Raw genomic sequence first — 20,599 nt, forward strand, 5'->3', positions numbered from 1 at the left:
GACGGCCTACTCGATGGTACTGGAAATATACACAACAATCAACTCCTGTGTTTCTTCATTTTGTTCAATCAGAGAAACCTCTTACAGAGAATTTCCTACATAATATTTCCTGAATTTACATTTTTTCCTTCTTTAAATCAAATGACTTTGAAAGTTTCCCCCTGATCATTGGTAACCCAGTCACCACACCTCCGAGCGGCTGAGGAGGTTATTCTGGGCACGTGAGCAGTTCTCTTCTCAGAGATATCATCGAGTACAGTGGTTCCCAACATCAGGACCCTTCGAGGGGGCGAAAGATAAGTGACAGGAATCAAGATTTACATTTGCTACACAAAATTTCATCAATCTTTCTGAGACGTCCCTCCAAGCTTTGCTGTTTGTCCTACAAATTACTGGATGGTTTAACTTGTTAAGACCTATAAAAAGTTACTTTTTGTTCCTATAAGCTAAAGCCATATGTAACTACTGATGATGGGTTGCAAGCAGTGGCGGACTCAGACTGTCTGTGGGGCAAGGATGACAAAGATTAAAGGGCACCAGCTGCATGCGATAGGGCTCCAGCACACAGGAAGTTTCCTTGCATGCCGAGTAGCCTGTATGGTACTGCATGTATTTTTTCCATTTAAAGGGCTCCGCAGAGGGGCCCCTGAGTTCTCCAGTGGTTGTAAGTAGACTTTGCCTCATTTTAAGGGGTCACAAGCCAAAAAAGGTTGGGAAACAGAAGTCTAGTAAATAATAAATGGTGCAAAGGCCTTTTGGGCCTCTTTAGTTTTTGATCCTGTGCCTCAGGATCCAGTGTCCTGCTGTTTTCCAATATTACACTCAGCAAATCAAGAAACTTGCTGACATGCACAGCAGGTCTGAGAAACACTTTGAAATGAAATTCTTTATTTATTAAACGTGCAACACTTACAAGAAGAGAAGAAAATCTTAAGTCTCATTCTCCCTCCAACAAAATAAGACATAAAATAATGCAAATTTAAATGTATCGCATATCCTGCACCAAACTGTTCAGCTCTCTGATTCTAAAACAGTTATATTGCACATATTTGTTATAAAACTTTTATTAATTGTCACATTTTTTACCCTATATTCATGATCTTCACTTTTGGAGTACTTTGCCTTTATTCTATTTTTTATTTCCGCTCAATATGTTTACTGTATGCACCAAACACTGAGGCAGATTCACTGTCACTAAAAACCTTCTTGGGATTAAACTGAATTCTGATTCTCATTCTAAAAATATCATAATAAAGGAAGTATAAATGAACTTGTATAAATTGCATAGACAGTATTACAGTTAAATAAGCTGAATGTAAAGAGGAATGTGGTAAATAAAAAATATGTTTATACAGAGGTGTAAACAGTTTCTAAAACAATAAGTAAAGTATTTAAAGCTAAAGTGACAGTTTAATTGTAGTGAGATTATACATGAAGGACAAAAAATGCCTTAAAAGTCTTAATAAAAATAAATAAATAAAAGAATAAAGGAACACTGAAATAAATAAATGCATAAAATAAGAAACAGAGGTATTTATTTATGTCCAGCTTAATTACCAGCGTTTATTGTAGTATTTATTTTCATTTGTGCAATAATTGATTTATGTATTTATTTTTTCTTTTGTCATGTATTTATTCCTGTACTGATCTCTGTTTTTATTTATTTATTTATTCATTTATAGTATTGATTCTTAAGTACATTTTTGTCCTCGATAAGTATAATGGTAAAGTGACAGCATAATCGTGAGTTGACATTATTATTACATTATATTATAACACACAGACACAGAAATACATATAGAAATAAATATAGTTGTGCAAAAAGGTAGGAATAAGAAAATTAAGATATTTATTTATTACTGTCCTGTTTATTTATTTACGCATGAATCTACTTTTCCATATTCATTTCAGCATTTATTTATTTATTTATTTATTTATTTATTTATTTATTTATTTATTTATTAACCCTTTATTAATTTGTTTTTTGACTGACTCCTGTGTTTTCCATATTTAAACATTTATTTATTGATTTTCATATTTATTTATTTATACATTATTTTTCGTTCTCCACGCCATTAAAATGATTATTATTATTATTATTATTATTATTATTATTATTATTATTATTTTCCTCGTGCCTCTCTTGAGTGGCTGGTGGAAAATGCATGGCGCCCCTCTGGCTCCCTCATGTGGAGCTGATGAGTTATTGCACCCTGCTCCGTCCGTCGCACTAATATGACGCACTGTGTTACGACATCAACACCCGACGCACAACCACAAGAAACCAACAGCAACAATGGTAAGAAACTGAATATTTAAACGTATGATGTTGTTTCCAGTTTTCATTAGATGTTTTATCTGAGGACTCAGTATTAAAGTCCTCACAGCGCACTGTGCCGCGTTATGTCCGCCAGTTTGACAGTTACGTGCGACCTGTCTGTGTCGTGCTCCACAGTTAGCTCGATGCTAACATTAGCGTTAACATGTCGTTGTGTTCTCCAGCTTTTCTACTCGTTTTTCAAGTCGCTGGTGGGGAAGGATGTGGTGGTGGAGCTCAAGAACGACCTGAGGTGAGTTTTCTCTACTGTCAAACCGGGTAACTGTGGAACACTGTTTGATTTAACCGACATTATTTAGTCAGTCACAAGACTGTTGGGAGCAGTGGAGGGAGAATGTGAATGATGGCAGCTGTAAAATACATGCTCCAACTTTTGGTTAAACGTTATATAACACTACAAACTCAGTAGAAATGACATATAAATGCTATAGATTACAGGCTCAAACCTACAACAGAATTAAATGAACTCATCTCCTCTGCAGACTCAACTGAACTGTATAAACTTCATTTATAACAGTTTTTAGTACATTACAAGGTTTTCTTTTGATTGCGTCTTGTATGATTTTTTTTTTTAGACCAGGGATCATTCAGCTTCACTTTAGTTTTTAGTCTCCACTTTACCAGTAAACTCTATATTTTTACAGTATAACACACACTGTAAACATGTAAATATCTGTCAGATATATAAATATAAGCCTAAACTTTAAAACTACTGGCGGATGAAGGGAATACCATCCATCGTCTTGTAACAGTGCATTGTTCTGCTGGATAACCTTTTGTCTCAGCATTCACGTGGATGTCGCTTGACCCACTCCACCTCCCTAAAACACCGTTGCAGACCAAGTACCACCCCTCATGGCAGCGTCACTTCTGATGGCAGTGGACCATGCCGCGCTGCAAAAACTGCTCAGGAATGGCATTGACCTGGCCTCCAAATTCCCCAGATCCCAATCGGATCGAGCATCTGTGGAACGTGCTGGTACACAGTGCCAGACTGCAGGACACCCACTACAGGTCCTATATCCATGCCCCAACAGGTCAGAGCTAAGTTTGATCCAGTGAGGCCCCACCGTGGATTGGGGGTGCCAGCATCTCCCACAGATCCTCGATCAGATTGGGATCCAGGGAATTTGGAGGCAAGATGATTGGTCACTCTCCTCGGGCCATTCCTGAGCAGTTTTTGTGGTGTGGCATGGTGCTTTATCCTGCTGGGGAGGGTACTGTCATGAGAGAATGCCATTGTCATGTAGGTGGTCTGCAATGGTGGTTGGGTGGGTGGAGTGTGTCAGGTGGCGTCCACATGAAAGCCAGGACCAAATGTTTCCCAGCAGAACTTCCTTGCAGTGGTTTTTATATTTGGCTAATCGGTGTATACTGTCACATCCCAATACCTCACGTATCTAAAGCAGCTTTGAAATTTATTCCAGCACCATTAGCACTTTGCACCGTTGTGCTATCATCAGACTTTTTATTCTCACTTTTTATATTTCCGTCTCTACATGTTAGTGAAATCTTTATGCTTTCCTTGTTCAGTTTGTAGCTGTATGCCTGTGTCTTTGTACACTGAGAGCAAAAAAAGGTCAAATTCCTTGTATGAGATGTAAGGATGGGATGTCCATAAGTGCCTGTGATGATTTTAATCCCAACATTTCTCTTTTCAGCATCTGCGGGACGCTTCATTCTGTCGACCAGGTTGGAAACCCTGATATATTATTTCCCTTATTTTGAAACCGAGCCATTCAGCTGTTACATTTCCTACCTGACTGCCCAGTTGTGACAACTTCTTCTCTGTTTGTGTTTTAGTACCTGAACATCAAGCTCACAGACATCAGCGTCACTGATCCAGAGAAATATCCACACATGGTGAGGTCACACCTGTCACTGAGTTTCATTTCAGCCATCTTAACCCTGATGTTCTGTTTGAGATCTACAAATTCTTGGCCCCATTTAACAGCTCAAAAAACAAACATAATACTGTTTTATCACCTTGATACTTCATGACTCATCTAAATGTTATGGGATTTGCTTATAGTCATGATTTTGAAGTGAGGATGTTACAGAAAATAAAGCATTGCTCCTAAAGACGATGGATTCTCTCAAAATCCCAAATAAGCGTATATACACGTGCGTACACATATGTGTGTGTGTTGCGAGTCCCTGCACAGGTGCATGTGAGGATCCATGGGAAACTTACAGACTCGGGTGCAGACACAGAGGTCTGTTATACATGAAACATAAAATACGTCCTTATTTGTTGTAAACACAACTTTTGCGATCATTTCCTTTACAAGCTGAGTTTGTGACAAGGGCTACCACTTAAATACTTTAATACATCTTTGGTTTTAATGATGTCAAGACCCAAATAAATAGGAAAGTAAAGCCAGTGTCAACAAAACACCCATGACACTTGTATGCTGTTAATAATTTGAGAGTTGCATGTATGAGACGCTTTGGGAGGAAAAAAGAATCACAAAAACTCCATCAGCAATCTGATAAAATATTATCAGACAGATTCTTTAAGCTGATTCTTTCAGCGTCTCCGACACTTTAAATGACGACTTATCTTCAAACTCCACACTGTCTTGTTTTAATTTGCTTCAGCTGTCTGTGAAAAACTGTTTCATCCGTGGATCTGTGGTCCGGTACGTTCAGCTACCTGCAGATGAAGTGGACACTCAGCTCCTGCAAGACGCTGCGCGAAAAGAAGCAATACAGCAGAAGCAGTGATGGACGGGGGGTTTAGTCTGGGGTGGGCAGTGGGTGGCGGGGTGGGAATTTTTTGTGATGGCTAATAATAAGTAGTTTTGAGTTAAAGATGATACAGTTTGTGCAGCTCTTGTAATCGAGCAGTATTGGTCATTTTCCTGTGCTTTCACAGAGAGCTTAATTGCATTCCTGACATTAGTGATGAATAATTTTCCAAACGGTAATTATTGGAAATGGCCGTCACCTCACAGGCCGCACAGGAGGCTTCATTTGATACTGTATTATGTTTTGTTTTAAAAGAAATAGACCTAAATTCATGTTTGAGCCCAGTAGAGGTGAAGATCTGTTGTAGTGTTTCTGTTGCATAATACAAGCACTGTTGCTTATCTTTAAAAAAAAATAAAATTATGACTTCTTTTTTTTTTTTTTTAATGTCATTTCAAAATAAAAAAACTATTTTATTTACATATTGATCATGTCATTGTCATTTACAGGGATGTTTATGTAGTTTTACCAGTGAAAAATGTTTAATTATTTTAGTTTTGGCCTTTAAAATATTGAAGAAAGTTATTTTGTATATGACTGCATTCATGGGAAATAAAAATGAAAGTCCCGTGGCCTCATTGTGCTAGTTATCAAAATCAGAATATCAGCATAACTTAAAATATGTGAGGATGATAGTGAAGACATGATGCACCATAAAGTGTCCTCTGGATGTGCTGTAGAAGTTCAATGTGACATGTAGAATCGTTTAATTCTTATTAATTATTCATAATTTTTTACCTATATTTACAGGTACTCTATTGGTCCATTTTGGCTTCCATATTACAAATTGAAACGCACTTTTATGTTGTTTTCTGGTGTAATGTTGTCCTATGGAAGGCCTGGAAAGTTGTCTGACTGGACCCTGAAATGGTTTAATAAATGGTGAATTAAAAAAAACAAAGATAGATATTAGGGCTGTACTGAAAGTCTTCTTTTTAACTTCTTTTTAAAGCTTCTAATGAGGTTTTCGAATGAAGCATCTGATGTCAACACCCAAAAAATCGTTTAAAAATCCGAAATCTTGTATTTGACTAAAGTGATTTACAGTGTAGGGTTTAGTGGCATGTAGTGGTAAGGTTGCCGATAGGGATGCACGATCGTATCGGCACAGCATCTGTATCAGCTGAATCGGCTGATTCGGCTTTAAACCACTTTAATTCAGAATCAGCCAACGTGCTTTTTCATATTTTGCACAATGAATGAATATTACATACATTGAAAAGCATTGTGTTTCATGTCTCCATCTGCTGGCGGGCTGTCACTATAAGAGTATGCAGCATAATGTGATGACAATTCCACGTCAGAAGAGATCTGATGATCAGATGTAACAGGGTCAATTATACAGCAGGAATATGCATATCAAAGTCAGATATTAAGTATTTGAATTAAAACAAAATTATTTTCAGTTATTATTACCTGACACACTGAGGCCTCCATAGTCAATATGTGGAACGTTTGATACCCAGGTTCTGTACCCCTACGCTCACCTTTGGGGGTACCCCAACTATGAAGGGGTGTCTCCCACTTTATCTCTCCCCTTTTGCTGTTGTACTTCATGATAAAGGTAACCCACATTACTCTTGTAGTAATCTGTGTTTTAGCACTGTTAAGCTATGCTATATTATTCAGCCTAAACTTATTGTATAATATGCTAATATATTCCTGTGTCACTTCATTCGTGTGGGGGCTCGAGTTCACATGGTCGTAATTGACGGAGGATTTTGTTTTTACCTCTAGCTGTCAGGAATAAACATAGATTGCCTCCAAAGTTATCCACAGTCTGGGCCTCTTCATATCAACACTACGCAGAAAATACTAGAGTCCACCTGGTACATAAAATTAAGTGGGGAAAAAAGTGGGTTTATCAGTATTGGTTATCCGTCAAATGAGTTGTTACACATCGGCATATCGGACATTGGCAAAAATTCCAATATCGTGCACCCTTAGTTGCAGGTAGCAACCAACTGAACCTTCTCCCGTGTGCCAAGCATGGAGGAGAACTGCAGTGGCTGATGCAGAAATGCAAATGGCCCCGTCTGGAGCCAGTGGGTGTTTTGTCTGTCTGGGCTACTGTAGAACAAGATGGCGGACTCTGTGGAAGAGACCCTCTCAGTATGTAGATATAAACCTTAACACTGGACTTCTAAATTAGTTTGTCTTTTTAATCAACTTGAATTAATGAATCAATGTAATTTATGGTGCTGCTGAATCACTGTGAGACCTCCCTGTTAATACTGGTGCGTGCCTCCTTTTGTGTGCAGCAAGCGGCAGATCAGATAGTTATTTGACCACAGTGAAAATGTCTTTGAAATGCCAACAAATATGGACTGAATCAGAATATTTGGTTCAATACAAACTTCTTTTGACGACTTGACCTTACAGTGCTCTGGAGCTATTGGAAATATCAGCCTCTCACGAGCTGGAAACAGTCCTACGCAGCCACCGCTGGAATCTAATTTTACATATTGTATAATATTGTTGCCTGATCTGTAGAGATTACAGGTTTAAGCACAATGATTAGACATGAGAAAAAAGGCTGTACAGCATTTCAGCGTTGATGAAGTATTTGAATGTCAACGTTATGAATGAAGCTTCGATCTATTCAGCACAGCTCTGCTAGATACTGCTGTGTATCTTTATTGACTCAGTTCTCAGACTCTCTGAGCTTCTCTTCTTGTGCTCCTGTTTACCATTAACCTTGAAATGGCACTTGTGGCCACAGTGTCTGTTATTCAGCTGAAGTTACGTAGGCTTGCTTTAATGTTTATCTGACAGAATGAGTGAAGGTGCGGTGAATGGCTTGTTGGTGAGCAGTAAAGTTTGTAAGCAGCTTTGTGGACTGTTAGTGCAGTTTATAAGAGGTGAAACTAAAATGCCATATTTTCTCAGTGTTAACAGTAAAGTTGAGAAGTAACTGGGAACAGGTTTTAAAAGACATTGAATTCATTAATCTTAAAATAAGGTCTTTATTGGTATTAAAATGTCTTAATCTTTCAGAAGTCTCAAAAATGCTAAGACGTGACGTATTTTATGGATCTTTTTTTCTGATGTTGCATTGTAAAATAATATTTTACTGAATGACAGTTCTTGCATTAACTTCATAAAGATCAGGACAGGTGGACAAATGACACTCGTATTTTGTTTCTGCTCAGAGCGGAGGATCCATTGTGTGCTAGCGAGCTCTCACTGGCTATAAGGCTGAAACCCGTACAAGGCAAAGTGGCTTTTGGAAAACCTTTGGTTCTGGCATTCATGTGGATACCACCTGACGTGTTCCACCCAACAGTACTCCCCAGTGGCAGTGGCCCCCCAGCAGGATAATGCGCCATGCCACACTGCAAACATGGCTCAGGAATGGCCAAAGGAATGTGACAAAGACCTCAAAGTGTCAACCTGGCCTCCAAATTCCCCAGATCCCAATCTGAATGAGCATCTGTGGCACGTGCCATTAACCCACCTCACAACCCACTGGACTAAATGGATCTGCCGCCAACGCACTGGTGCCAGACACCGCAGGACACTCCCAGAGATCCTGTGTCCATGCCTCCACAGGTCAGAGCCAAGTCCGATCCAAGGAGGCCCCACCTTGGATTAGGGGTACATCTGGGGTACCGGCACATCACAAGAATCCTTGAGCAGATTGGGACCTGGGAAATTTAGAAGCCAGGTCGACACCTTGAGCTTTGTGTCACGCTCCACAGGACATTTCTAAACAGTTTTTGTAGTGTAGCATGGTGCATTATCCTGCTGGGGGGCCACTGCCATTGGGGAGTGCTGTTGCCATGAGGGGGGGTACTTGGTCTGCAACGGTGTTTGAGTGGGTGGAACATGTCAGGTGGTATCCACATGAATGCCAGAACCAAAGGTTTCCCAGCAGGACAATGCATTGGAACAAAATAATCAAAGTTATTCACTTCACCTGTCAGTGGTTTGAATGCTTTGGCTCATCGGTGTATACTCTAAAACATTGTTTTATGTTACAAAAATTATTTGTACAAAATTCTGTCAGTTAATGGTTTTTTTCCCCTTGAAATTTGGTTATTGTTAAATTGGTCTCAAGCTTCATTCCAAGCAAAAAAAAAAACGTCTTAAAAAGTCCAAAATCCAATTTGCCCTGAGCTGTAGAAATCCTGTGTGTAGTTTCTTCCTGTTACTGCAGTATTTACAGCACTTTCTAAAAGCGAAGAGATGTGTGTGTGTCAGATGTGGATTATGAAAGGGATTCAGTTTTGGTCAACAGCTGGAGAAATCATGCATAACATCTCTTTTTTTAGTTGCTATTTACAGTAAAAGTACAGTAAAGTGTACTTTGTGGATTCAGTTTTATAAAACTAAAAATAAAATTATGATCCTCTGATCTGGTCAAACTCACTTAGAGAAGAGTTTATATATTGTGCTGTGTTTGATCTAAAAGTTATGTCCTCTAGTTTTTATCATGGCCATGCTGAGGTGTAATTTCCAGTGGGGACTAAAATCCCCATTTCTGGCCACCCGCATTTTCAAAATCTTTTTTTTTTTTAAACCAAAAAATTCATGTTTAATATGCTTCTGTTAGACAGCTGTCGGATCCTGGCATTTTGAATTAAGATGCTGGTTTTGCTCTGACATACTCCAAACAATGCCACAGATGAGCAGCACATTTAGTTTTATTCTGGCAGAATTTAGCGTGAACTTAATTATTTCTTGGATTTTTATTTGGTAACTGAGGTCCCTGAATGTGTGTCGATATGCAGGAAATGGGATTCAATTTTTTTTCTGGTAGAGGACACCCATTATTCGGTGTCATTTATCTCAATATGACAAACTCAATCCGGTGTTAATACATAGAAATCCAATACCTTTATTTTACATTCATACATCTATAACATTGTACAATAATTTTAATGCAGTTAAAAAAGCCCAATCCAAAAACAAGTCCTGAAGATTTACAATGATGAATTTGCATGTTTTAAGGTTGGTGACGAGCATTTAAAAATATATACACACGCTCACTCACACATACACACACTCACATACACACAGGGGGGGTTAGGACAGGTGTTGTCCTTGAGTTGTACCTTGATGGAGCTGGGCTGAATGGAGAGGAATTCAGACACCATAGAGAAAGGCACATTGAATACACAGTGTATGTACAAACAAAAAACCTTGACACTTACACAACTTTACTGTAGGAGCTAGAACAATGACCAAAAACTGTAAACCTTCACTTATGGAAAACAAATGAACAAAAACAAAAGTCACATCTATACAAATACATTTGAAGCAAAATATTTTCTTGGTCATAACAAAGCAGTACCTTGAAATGCATCTCAACACTTAAGATTGGCTCTGCCAGCAGAGAGCAATCCCACAGATATAATTACACAATATGTCACAATATTTATGCAGTTGCCCACTTCATGTGCGCTGACAACTGGCAGAGTACCTCATGCATAACCTCATCAGACAGCAGCAGCAGTCATCTGATATGTTTTGACTGAATCCAATTACTATGTCGTTTTTTTTTTTCTCCCACCTCACATGAATATGGCAACTTGACATGGTGCAACATGTACGTACATCTACATAAAAATGTATAGACAACTCTATACAGCCGCAAATCTCGTAATCTTAAAATATATGTACCACCCGTCAATCAAAATTTCAACACTTTCAGAAAAGTAAGTTCTCTGATATAAAATACTGTATTTTCAAAAAACAGATTGTTTACATTCCATCCTTCTCAACAAAATAAAGCTTTATATACGTACCTTCAAAGCTTAGAAACACTCCCAATATACATATATATATATATATTCATATCTATATAGAAACAATAAAGTGACTAAGATGCCATAAGTGGCTCTACGTTCACATGTAGTGGAAACCCGTTTAGAATGGCGTACGCAGCCAATTTATTTGTCTAATGAACACAGTGTGGCACTACAATTTTGGATGATTGTACAAGTTGGGGTCTTTAAATGCCAAGGTCAAGATTGCCTCCATTAAAACTGTTCCCTTCTTCCAGCTCAGCACGCCTTCGTCAAGTCAGTGGGCATGTCCGCCGTCGACATACGGTACTGGATCTTTGTGTTAGTGATGGCACCGTGCTTCTGTCGAAGATGCAGCCGCAGCTGACTCTTGTGGCGGAAGTGCAAGTTGCATTTCTCACACTGTAAAAGAAGGCAAAATTAATTCGGGGAATTTTATGAAGATTATGCAAACGTGTGGGTTTTTGAACCTACATGGTAGGGCTTTTCTCCCGTGTGTATGCGCAGGTGGCTCTTCAGCGTCTGCAGGTGACGGAAGCGTGTTCCACAGATCTCACACGGATATGGCTTCTCACCCGTGTGGATCAACACGTGAGCGCGGAGATGAGCAACCTGAAACGTGAAAACATAAATAAAATCAGCAAAAACCAAATTATCTGACTGACAAAAAAACTTCAAGCTGTCTTCTGGGATTGAGTTATTTTCCACAGACACACTTTAATGAGACATTTCAGACAGCACACATATTAGCACTCATCGTAAAAAGCCAAAACACCCCTGAGGATGTTCCTCACTGTAATTATGTGTACGTCTGTTAAGCTCATAGTTACAGTTCAGAGCTGAGTATTAGTGCTATTAGCCAATATACAATAGAGAGGGAAAATATTGTATGTCAGGGTGTTATTACCTGTACAAAACGAGCTCCACACGTCTCACATTTGTATGGCTTCTCTCCTGAGTGGATGCGAGTGTGAGTCTTGAGGTTAGCTGGTCTGTTAAACTGAGCACCACAGATATTACAGCGATACGGCTTCTCTCCTGATTGAAGCAAAATCAGAGGGAACAAAAAAGTTAGACTCCAGCAGCAAATCAAGCAACAAAGGATTTGACAGACAATAGACGAGTCTCTTTGATGTACCTGTGTGGACGGTCTTGTGGCTGGCGAGGTTGCCCTTGTAGCGGAAAGCCGCCTGGCAGCGGTCACACTTGTATGGCTTGTCGCTGTGCACTTGAAGCATGTGTTGTTTCAGCGCTTCGTCCTCGGCAAACTTGGAGTCACATTCGTTACAGAAGAATGTGCCGTTTTCTGTGTGGGAGAAATTTCAGTGAACCTCTAGTCCTCAATAATAATTTTTTGATTTGTCACCGACACTTGAATACGAGTCGTAAACTCACCACAACTGGAGTCGGAGTATTCTGAGTGCAGCTCTGCCATGTCCTCTGATAGACGGGACCTGGAGGAGTTGGGACACACTTCTGAGTGCTGTGGGGACGGTGTGCCACAAGACGAGCAGTTGATGCGGCTCAAGTAGTGCGGAGGGTGGCTGTCACCGTTCCTCAGTGACCCCTCCAGTGCGCTACAGACACAAAACAAATACTTCCAAGTCAGACGCAAAACAAACACTTTAAATCAGTTGTTAAAAAAAAAGTACTTTAAATCAAATAAATTGGAAAATTTTAAATTTGAAAAATGATCTTGGTGAATGTCCAAAATCTAGAACATCAAACTGGATTAACAAAAGCATAAAAACATGGCCAGGAATTCCTCCGCTCTTATGATACCCTCCTACACTGCCCCACATCCTCCCAGGACGTCATACAAATTGTTTCACATGTCAGCTGTGCATGTGACAGAAACCTCACCTGTTAATGATGTTGTTGAGACGACTCGCCTGGGGCACCGGTAGGTCCTCACTGTGATCGTTGCTCTTGCTCGTGGTTTGTGGGTCCAGGTTCTCCGAGTCGCTGGGGTGGAGGTAGGGTTGCAGGCCAAGGCGCTGAGGTGACCGAAGCCCGGGATCCCGCAGCCCCACCTCGTCCTCCTTAGCGCTCTGATTCAGCACGATGAACTTGTACTTCTTCCAGTTGCGAGATTTGGGGTCCTGCGTCCCTTGCGGAGCTTGCACTGCAGCAGCTTGGGAGAGGCCGGCGTTCTTGCTACTGCTGGACTCTGTTGGGGAGTTGGGCTGGCAGTCCGATTTGAGGGGGCTCTGCGGGCTGCTCATGAGGCTCTTGCGTCCAGCGGAGGAGATTCCCAGCGGGTAGTGCTGATGGATCAGGTCTTCCTCTGCCTGAGGAGCGTGATCTTTTCCCGAGTCTCTCTGGTGCTCGAGGGTCAGCACAGGAAACGCACGCTTCCTTGTGCCGAGCGCGATAGACTGGCTGACCCCCTCGTGGCTCTCCTTCCGCATCTCATCGTCTCTCCCTACCTCCCTGGAAGCGTAGGTGGTGGAGTGAATAATGCTGGAGGAGCTGGTGCCAACCGCCCTGGTGTATTCTGCCCTGATGATGTTGGCGCTGTCATGCGGAGAACAATGCTTGTGGTGGATACCACTCTTAGAGAGGTCAGCAAAAGCGTTTTTGGCATCAGTCAGCTTGCAGAGAGGGAAAGGGAATCCTGGCATGGGAAACTGCCCGTAGAGATGGTAGTTGCTGGGGGTGCTGACCCCGTTGAACATGTTTGAGCCGTAGGGCCTCCCATCCCTGAACGGACCTACGCGGCTGTGCAAACTGTCAACAACATCATGGGGCCGGTACGCGTGGACATCCTGAGGTAAAACCAAGGGACTGACCAAAAACTCATCTCTGGGCAGTTTGGCAGTCGGATCACTGTGGAAAGAATGAGAAGGTAAAAAACGAGACAGATGCTCATGATGATGAATTTGACCGATGTAATAGAACCTTATTCTGCCAACCTGGATTTGATGAATCTGTGGCAGGTGTCCACAACATGGTCCATCTGCAGGTAGATGGCTGTGTTCATGATCGCCATAATAAGACTCTCCTTTAGTGTGAGACGGGAGGTGTACATAAACTCCAGCAGGATGGCGAAGCCCTCTGGATCCACCTTTGGGTCCAGACTGATTGCATTAAGGTTGCACTTGTGGGAGTCGGTAAAGATGGTGTAAAACAGCCCACTGCGGCCACGTAACAGAGAAAGAGATACAGACAGAGCATACAAAGATCAGTCATTTCACCATCAAACAGCAGGAGAGTACTGGCTCATAAAACTTGGCCTGAATAACACACACCTGCAAGCCATGAGAACAGTCTTGTGTGCACGAAACTGCTGTCTGTTAACCAAGATAGTGACATCTGTGAGGATGTCTCTGCTGCGCAGCCGGTTCAGGTTGAGCAGGACATCACTTGCATGGCGTGTGAATTGTATGCAGCTGTCTGCTGCGCAAGCCATTTTGTCAAGTTCTGCAAGAATAAAAAATAAAAATTATTACACAAAAAAATAAATGTCCCGCTGAGTCAGTGCCACAATTCACCCCTCTGTGTCAGCGCTGGAGTTCAGGTGATCTTTAAATGAATTCATTGGGCTGAAATTATTTATGATCCGCACAAGGTCTTTATCACTGAGGCAGAAACAGGTGCAGCCGTTCCTCCAGAAGGCGGCGCCATTTATTAAATAAACACCGTCTAGACATTTAAATTTCTACCTTTGCAATCATTTCTCTCCCCCTCACTTTCTCTCTGTTGAAACCACTGGTTGACAAGTTAATATAACAAATGAGGCAGGGGAAAAATTTAGCACAGTATAACAGACTGGGGCAGACAAAATATCCATGATATGAGTCTGTAATAACGGTTATAAAAATAATATTTTTTCCGGAAATATAAAAATAATGACATTGTTTCACACTGACTGATTAATATAATAAAAAAAATAGTAAAATACAATTCAAATAATGGCATGCCTTGAGTATTATTTTTAGATATGTTAGCGGTTTTATTATTTACAAATTAAAATGAGCATCAGCTCGCTCTTATTTCTCTGAATTCAATCTAACAGAGAAAAGTTTGTGTCTCTGCCTTCAGCGAGCCGGTGTCGGATTTTCACCCTGAACACTTCTGAACAGTTTCCAGCTCACTTATCACTACAAACTTTTTATTGTCACTCAATAACACCCAAACTATGAATTTTAATTACAACCGCAAGATGTCCTCGCCATGATTGAATCTTCAAAATAAGCCGGTGCAGCTGGCAAGGTTACACAAGTAACACTTTCCCCTGTTTGCTCTCATCCAACCTGTGACAGCCCAGCAGCGCTTTGTGTATTCTTTCTCTTTCCTCTGCCAATATAGCAGCGCATTTCTGGGTCAGTTAAAATTTAATTTAATTAAGACAAGGCAGAATGGCTTTGTAATAACACGCACGCGGATTTGCGACAGTATCTTTAACTGAATGTGAAGACTGAAGTCTGTAACTGGACACGTCCGAAAATAGAAGCAGGACAGAATGCAGCCTAAATAGACTGATATCCTCTGATCTGAAGGTGCTGGCAAACAAGCAGGAGTGTTGTCAGGAAATTTTAAAAGTTTACAAAGCACGCTCATTTCTGTCAGCCCAAATATCCCCCTTATTTTTTTTTCTTTATTTGATGAGCCCCAGCAGTGTAATTGCAGCTGTCCCTGAGCACGAACACGGTCTGACCGAAACTCAGAAATGAGGCAACACTTTGCAGGGAAGCCAACTGTGAGCGCATCTCTTCAAACCAACTTGTTACGAGGGCTACCTCCGTGTCACAGTGGAAACACAACTTGGTGCGACGACGTGTCTTCTTGTAGCCTCTATCTACCGTGGAAAAAAAACCACACACACACTCACTCTCTCTCTCTCACACACACACACACACACACACACCCATCAACACTAATGTTTCCGCTACAATATTACAGTAACAGAAGGGCTTGTTCGGCGCAGCCTTTTGCGCTCCATTGGAGCAAATTACCGTCGGAAGTTACAAAAAAAAAAAACTGAAGCTAAGGGTGCCATGCTGCCAGCAAAGTTAGTGTGACAGCGCTGTGTGTTGACACTGTAGCTATTAAATCACAACGCGTTTAAGAGCCGAGCAGCCAACTGTCCTCCCCGGGAACAGCGCACCACAGCCGGGGCTTTAGGTCGCCTTCACACCGCTCTCACAAAAACCCTAATTCGCCCTTCATCTGCACGAGTGTTATTACAGCTTTACAACATGACTCTGTGTCAGCGCGGCATGTCAGCCCGCTGTCTGCCTCTCTATCTGTCTGTCTCTCTGTCTGTCCCGCTGGCTCCAACCAGCCATCACAGCGCAGCGCGAGGCAGATGATCTGTCAGAGAGGGAGCCGCGCGCTGCCTGCCTGCCTGCCTGCCTGTCACTGCACGAGCCACTTCAGAGTTTCGACTCTGCACTGTTCAAACTGCCAGCAGCCCCTCACACACACACACACACACACACTCACACACACACACACACATACACAGACACAGTCTCCCCTCCAAAAAACACTCAAAAACAGCACAAATAGCTCAGTGTAAAACATCAGCAACACACAGTAGATAACAACTTCGCGCCAAATTAGAGGAAAAAAAGGAATTTAAAAAATCACCTGGTAGCGCTTTCCTAGAAACTTCTTGCATCACCACTTCTAAGAACCCCAGTTCTAAGAATCAGACGAGCTCAATTCTCGGAATTTGAGCCCGGGACCGTACCACTCCGCCGCGGCAGGGGAGTGACGTTTCCCCCCTCTGTGGCGACGACAACTTATTTCCAAAGCGCTTATTCTAGCAGGTAACACACATAATCACTTTAACAGCCAGCAGCGCGTGGATGCAATGTTTTACCAAGTGAATTATTTCGTAAAATAACGCGGGGAATTGTTTAATATCGCTGCGACCCCCCCTGCTTTTGGTTGAGCCCACAGTCACAGCACGTCACCAGTTCCTTAAACCCAGCCCCCGAAATTCTCAGAACTAATTTATATTCCATGATTTAGGCAATGTGTCGTGTCGCTGCCGTCCGTCGCATTTAACACACAGACCCTACATGTACAGCACACAGACCGACAGCTTAATTAGGCCCATACGGACAGGTCGATGAGACACACTCTCATTTCTTTTTTATTTTTCTAGCCAGATTTCCTGCAGGTCCGCTGACTTCATAGATGGAGAATGCTGCGAGTCACCATCGGGGGTTTGTTGAAAAAGGAAAGCTTTAATAGATTTATTATTCACAAGTCTATAGGCAGAGTCGGTGTGGTGTGGATGTGATTGTTGTAGCTGGTGTCGATGCATGGTCCGGAGTTTTTAATAGTCTCATATGCGCATATAACGGTTTAATACACTCGGGTTGTGTTAAAGCGGCTGGTTTTCTTCTGCAGACAGTGGGTGGCCGATTTAATTGTAGTTAACTTAACACAGAAAACTTGTTGCATGAAAGTCTAAAGCAGTGAAATGCAACCAAGCTTTAATTGGTTATATTTCAGAATGTGTAGGGAGTTGTAGTTTAACATGCCTCTTGTAGACATTCAAATTTAATGTCTGCTTTGCTGCTGTAATGTTACATCTATCATCCTCCCAAAAACACTTTACACACACTTCTTATTATGTATTTTATTTTGAAATGTTTCCTCCTTTTATAATGGTTTAATAACAAGGTCAGGGTGCTTGTGAAACCGTCCACATCAGGTGATGTGCACACTTACAAACATTGCTCATTGAAATGCAAAGTGAAAGTTTCCTGGAAAATTAATTGAATGCATTGCTGTGATTTTTCTCCCCCTCTACCATTTAATTTAAGGCATGTGTACTCCCTGTTGCATCATTTCTCAGAGTTGGGCGAGAATAAACGCAGTCTTTCTTTTTTCTTCTTTTGTACTTTTCAGCTCACTAGTGTTTTTACTTCACGCTCTTTCAGTTTGGAACAGTCAGGCTTTTTGTTTAAGACGATGGCGCGAGAGACGAGAGCTGTGTGATGTGAAATGAGAACTGGTGTGAGTTTAACATATAGGTGGTGTGTGATGGCTGGTTCGGGAGGGGGGGTGTTATGACAGCGTCTGAAAAGTTGTATTAATTTTAGGAGTTGTGGGCAAGCGTTTACTGTCAGTGACTCACCTTGGAAACTTTGTTTGTGGTGACTCCAAACCACGGCTTCCCCGTCTTTTCTCATCCCGTTCACCCCTTGGCACAGAAGCAGCATTTGTTGAGCTGATAGTGCACAACAAAGACAAGTTTGTACAGTTAATTAGAAGAAAGTGTACATTTCTAAATATATCTTCAGTATTAGAAATAAAACACAAGACCCCTGGTGTGAATTAAATGCTTTTGTGGCACTGATCAGATAAATATTAGAATAATTAAGCTGATACTCGTATCACTGTGACAAGTGGGCAAACAGATTAAAGCGTGAGCTGTAGTCAGTTTTAATAATGATAACAATCAGTAACACATCCCATGTTTGAACAGACAGCCTTGTAATCTGTATTGGAGTTTTATTTTGGTAAACCGTCCACATTTAGGCTTTTAATACGTCTACACCTACTGATCGCTACACATGTGAGCAAGGAATTGAGGAATATGTTGTGAATCTCTGACAAACGGAGAAGTGTAAAGTATATTTTAAACTTAGATTACCTTGATTTAATTTGAAGCTAATTTACTTTTGATTAACATGAGGATGTTTCTTTGATTTTACACAAGTCACAGTTTTGAGAGAGATTTAAAATGTGTCCTGATCCCACTGTTGTTGCACAATAATGATAACATGAGGTTTAATTCAAGGGCGTAGGCTTCTTTTAAATATTGGGGACACACACACACATCCATCAGGGTATTTGGGGGCTTTCTGTCAGAACATTTGGAGCATTTTTCTCCATTCTTGAGAATTTTTCTGCATCAATTTCTGGAGTAAATAGCTTTAATCTTGTCAAAATAAAAGCATATCTTCTAAATATTGCAGGGCACATGCCCCCTTCAACCCTAAATCTACACCCCTGGCTTAATTAACACCAGTGAGTTACCTTTATCAGTCAGGCTGCTGATGATTCAGATGCCTTTCTTTTGTTTTGTCTTTAACCCTTCATGTGACGCCACCCTCCACTCTAATGCAACCCACATCTCCCTGTGGATTGCCCGAGCATCCGCCCATCTGGATCCGGCATCCCACTAAAAACACTCCAGGTGTTTACAAACCATTGGGGGTGGGGAGGGAAAAAAAAAAAGTCTCCAAAATAATTAAGACGCACGCGTTCACAGCAACCTCCGATTCAGCACTGCCAAATAAAGACTATCTTGAGCTCCAAACAAAGAGCAGCGTCAACTTTATTTCAATCCACTTGGGGGATGTTTAAGGCGCTCCAGCGCAGTTATGCATAATGCACGGCCATAAACCATCCAGGAGTTAGGAGAGAGATGTGTAATTTACCGAGGCCCCATGCTGTGCCCAGCTATAGAAGGATGGGATAATTACTGCAAATCCTTGGCAAACTTTTACTCAACCAATTCCTAGCAAAAATAAATGACCCACTTACAGAGGACAGAGAAAGAGTGCAGGGTAGCTGATCAATATCAATCAGTCTAAACTGATAGGAATGACACACGGGGCACATTGTCACGTTATGAACAGTGTATCGGTTAATCCTTGATCTCCATTCAGGCTGCATAATTAAACAACGGGTCATGACGTTTGGGTCTTGGTCTCTTTGTGCAGGCGGCACACTGCTCAGAAACAATCCCAGCCGAAGCAGGTTGTGACAGTGATTCAAGTCTGCCCGGCCAGTAACAGCTGCACATTAAAAAAAAAAAAAAAAAGCTTGTACACTTCTGACACAGTGTGAAACATCTCTAAGCCGTATCATTGCCTACACTTGGTGCATGATAGGTCATTGAATAGAAATGCCCACTGACAAAAGCCCGAGGCCCGGAGGTTGCCTCACTTTTTTTTTTCATAAACTGCACACTTTTGTCTCGTTTCACAGCAAATTTCTGCCAACTTCAGTGTTCATTGTCAGCAAAGATGTGAGTGTGGAGTTTTGTTCTGAGAGGCATGATGCAACCAAGCTGTAACACCAAACAGATAATGCTGTTAGCTACAGAGGTCTTTTTAGTTCCTTTCTTTAAAAGAATTTCTTTTTATATTGTTAAGTTTCACTTTTTTAACTCCATGCATCCCAGAAGCATTTTTTCCCTTCTTTTGTCCACAACAAAGTCGCCCTTTGTCAAACACCATTCCTACTGCAGGTCTGAATTGTGACACGGCTGCAGTGCGCCTATAAAAAGATTTGTTCCTCTCGTCTCATTGTATGTATTTATACGTTTTTCCTTGATCGTCTGTTTGTGCAGATCATTGGAAACAAACGACATGCATAATTTATAACGTCAGTTAAAGAACACGACATGCAATAAATAGATGCAGTGAATCATTGATGCCACTTCAAAAGATTTTCTGTGCAGGTAATGATGAGCGCACTTTACTTGGAAGCTTGCCTCTTGCCTTTTTTTTTTTAATTAACAGACAAACTGGCAAGTTATATTCTGACGTGAAATCGTGTCTGTTTGCAACAATGCCGCTGCGTGTCTCTGCACTTACACACTCCAGGTTGAAAGATGGCTTTCATCCCACTTGACAAGGTTAAACACACACAAGATTATCAGCAGTGGAGAATAATAGAGAAGCTCAGAGAGGTTTGCATTTATCTAAAAGGAGTCCTTTGATTTTATGTGCTGCTCTTAATATAATTGTAAGTATGAACATTTTGGCAGTGCTCTGTATTTAAG

At 41.2% G+C, this 20,599-nt stretch overlaps 2 protein-coding genes across 4 annotated transcripts; one reads left to right on the plus strand and one right to left on the minus strand.

Moving 5' to 3' along the window:
- The first annotated feature begins 2,220 nt into the window (after nt 1-2,220).
- Nucleotides 2,221-6,101, plus strand: smx5. The gene is made up of 5 exons (XM_049587051.1): nt 2,221-2,299; nt 2,503-2,570; nt 4,000-4,030; nt 4,142-4,201; nt 4,940-6,101. The coding sequence occupies exons 1-5, from the start codon at nt 2,297-2,299 to the stop codon at nt 5,063-5,065; spliced, it is 288 nt and encodes a 95-aa protein (XP_049443008.1). The 5' UTR covers nt 2,221-2,296; the 3' UTR covers nt 5,066-6,101.
- Nucleotides 6,102-9,911: 3,810 nt separating this feature from the next.
- bcl6aa (BCL6A transcription repressor a) lies at nt 9,912-18,023 on the minus strand. Of its 3 annotated transcripts, none has more exons than XM_049587020.1 (9): nt 17,939-18,023; nt 14,091-14,262; nt 13,755-13,976; nt 12,703-13,668; nt 12,235-12,416; nt 11,978-12,145; nt 11,747-11,877; nt 11,314-11,451; nt 9,912-11,241 (listed from the first exon to the last, which is right to left on the minus strand). In XM_049587020.1, the coding sequence occupies exons 1-9, from the start codon at nt 18,021-18,023 to the stop codon at nt 11,098-11,100; spliced, it is 2,208 nt and encodes a 735-aa protein (XP_049442977.1). In that variant the 3' UTR covers nt 9,912-11,097. The 3 variants fall into 3 exon arrangements, with proteins under 3 accessions (XP_049442977.1, XP_049442974.1, XP_049442975.1); XM_049587017.1 differs by lacking the exon at nt 17,939-18,023 and adding an exon at nt 16,435-16,556; XM_049587018.1 differs by lacking the exon at nt 17,939-18,023 and adding an exon at nt 14,996-16,384.
- Between the last annotated feature and the right edge of the window lie 2,576 nt (nt 18,024-20,599).

Source organism: Epinephelus fuscoguttatus, linkage group LG10 (assembly GCF_011397635.1).
Source record: "Epinephelus fuscoguttatus linkage group LG10, E.fuscoguttatus.final_Chr_v1".
Classification (NCBI taxonomy): Eukaryota; Metazoa; Chordata; class Actinopteri; order Perciformes; family Serranidae; genus Epinephelus; species Epinephelus fuscoguttatus.

Bases quoted from the DNA above. Each gene is read 5' to 3' on its own strand.
- bcl6aa (XM_049587020.1), bottom strand. From the start codon at position 18,023: ATGCTGCTTCTGTGCCAAGGGGTGAACGGGATGAGAAAAGACGGGGAA. The intron at 12,417-12,702 runs GTGAGGTTTCTG...TTGTGTCTGTAG, and splicing joins CTCAACAACATCATTAACAG to CGCACTGGAGGGGTCACTGA. The intron at 11,452-11,746 runs GTAATAACACCC...TTCACGTTTCAG, and splicing joins GTGGAGCTCGTTTTGTACAG to GTTGCTCATCTCCGCGCTCA.
- smx5 (XM_049587051.1), top strand. The intron at 2,571-3,999 runs GTGAGTTTTCTC...TTCTCTTTTCAG, and splicing joins GAGCTCAAGAACGACCTGAG to CATCTGCGGGACGCTTCATT. The intron at 4,031-4,141 runs GTTGGAAACCCT...TTTGTGTTTTAG, and splicing joins CGCTTCATTCTGTCGACCAG to TACCTGAACATCAAGCTCAC.